General features: G+C 55.3%; 1 protein-coding gene across 1 annotated transcript in view; it reads left to right on the plus strand.

Annotated features, from left to right (window-relative positions):
• The first annotated feature begins 288 nt into the window (after positions 1 to 288).
• Letm1 (leucine zipper and EF-hand containing transmembrane protein 1) overlaps positions 289 to 1,789 on the plus strand; it is a 34,921-nt gene continuing 33,420 nt past the window's right edge. The window contains exon 1 of the mRNA XM_005366067.3: positions 289 to 564. Within this exon, the coding sequence (XP_005366124.1) occupies positions 486 to 564 (79 nt within the window). The 5' untranslated portion in view covers positions 289 to 485. The remainder of the gene's footprint in view (positions 565 to 1,789) is intronic.

A 1,789-nucleotide genomic window follows, 5' to 3' on the forward strand; every position in this document is an offset into this window, starting at 1 on the left:
CTGCCGCCACTTCGCCGATAAACGAAACTCTGAGGCTCGGAGCTGCGAACATGCAAGACTGACTCCAGGAAGTCCTGAGCTCAGCGAGAAACCGCAAGCAGCTCACCCTTCCAGGAGGAGTCTGGGTGAGCTCTCGCAGTCGGGGTAGGAAAGCCACCAGGATGCACGCTGGGATGGCTAGTTGGGGAACTGGCCGCCCGTTGCACACTGGGATTGGTAGTCTGGGGCCGGCTCGCCCCTCACCTAGCCAGAGCGGGCGCCTCCGGGCCAATGGGAGCAGCGCCGGCCCGGCCAGCCCCGCCCCGCGCCTCCGGACGTCTTTGCCGGGACATGGCCGCTACCGGTACCGGGTCCTTAAGCTGATTGCCGACTGCCAGAGCTAACTGCTGCCGTCAACAGTCCGCGCGGGCCGGTCCCAGGCGTCGGGACGGCGACGATCCGCCGAGGAAGCGGGGCTCGCCGTAGGACGCCGCCGCGGCGGGCGCATGGCGTCCATCTTGCTCAGGAGCTGCCGCGGCCGGGGCCCTGCCCGCCTCGCGCCTCCCCGCGCCGCCTCCCCGCGGGGTAAGTGGCCGCGGCACAGCAGAGACCCGTTGTGGTGGTCAGGGTCCTGCGCAGGACACCCATCTACCCCATGCCCCGAGGCAGCGCGGCGATGACAAGCACCCGGCGGCTCTATGCCGCCGGGGCTGGGCAGCTTCACTGTGACCTTAGTTGCCCTGGTCGCCGCAGGTCACCGCTACTGACGGAGGCGTTGGGAAAGTTCCTTAGGACTGTGGGTGCCCTGGCGCTCCCCTCGATGATGAACAGAGCTCAGGCGTGCCCTTTGGCCAGCTCAGGCCTGGAAGCCGGAACTCAGGAGAAGGGAGATTGGGTTTTGGGTGATGCCAACACAGTGGGCCGCTCCCTGAGGTGGGGTGGCCGCTGACTGGAGTTTTTTAAGGAAACTTGGATGTGTCCTGATTGTAAGTTACGGTAAGGATAAAACTTGGTCTACGAGAGTGGAACCCAAGACTTTATAGTTTACTGATAGAAGCACAGTTCTCACCTTAATAGTTGGAGCAAGGCGTGGTGTAGAGCAAGGCGTGGTGGCATATGCCCTTAATCCCAGCACTGTGGAGGCAGAGAGAGGCTGGTGAATCTCTGAGTTCCAGGCAAGCCTGGTCAACATTTCGAATTTTAGGCCAGGGTACACACAACAAAACAACAACAGCAACGAAGTCAGTTACGATCGGTAGAAAGACAGCAAAAGTCTGGGTTTGGTGCGGTCTTTCAAGCTCCCTCTGCCCTAAGAGCTGTCCACCTGTTAACTTGTTCAAGTACTTCTGGCCTTTCTTATTTCTATAGCCTAATTATGGATTAAAAATTATCTGGTAGTTTTTGTGTATGTTCTTATTATTCTAGGCATAAGAATGTTTTCTGTAATTAACCAGTGCCCTTTGAACAGAAGTACTGCTTCCCTGATAGTGGGTTAGTCAGCTGGTTAGCTGCGGAACCAGTAGGGCAGGGCTGGGTAGCTGGTAGGGGACTCACTGGAATAATGTGCTGTCAGAGGCAGTAAGCATAGGATGAACATCCTAGTTTTTAATCACAGTGAATAAGTTGAGGGCAACATTGTGCCAAAATTCTCTTGACTCTGGAGTACCTAACTTGTTCTACACTTTTGTGTGACATACTTCATTCTCTTTGTGTTTCTTTGTTTTCTTCTGAGACACATTCCTTTAGTCCTTGTGGCTCTTGAAATTGTAACAATTTCTCCTATTTCCTTTGATTTTCTTTTTTTTTTTTT

The sequence above is a fragment of the Microtus ochrogaster genome, unplaced genomic scaffold (assembly GCF_000317375.1).
Source record: "Microtus ochrogaster isolate Prairie Vole_2 unplaced genomic scaffold, MicOch1.0 UNK6, whole genome shotgun sequence".
Lineage (NCBI taxonomy): Eukaryota > Metazoa > Chordata > Mammalia > Rodentia > Cricetidae > Microtus > Microtus ochrogaster.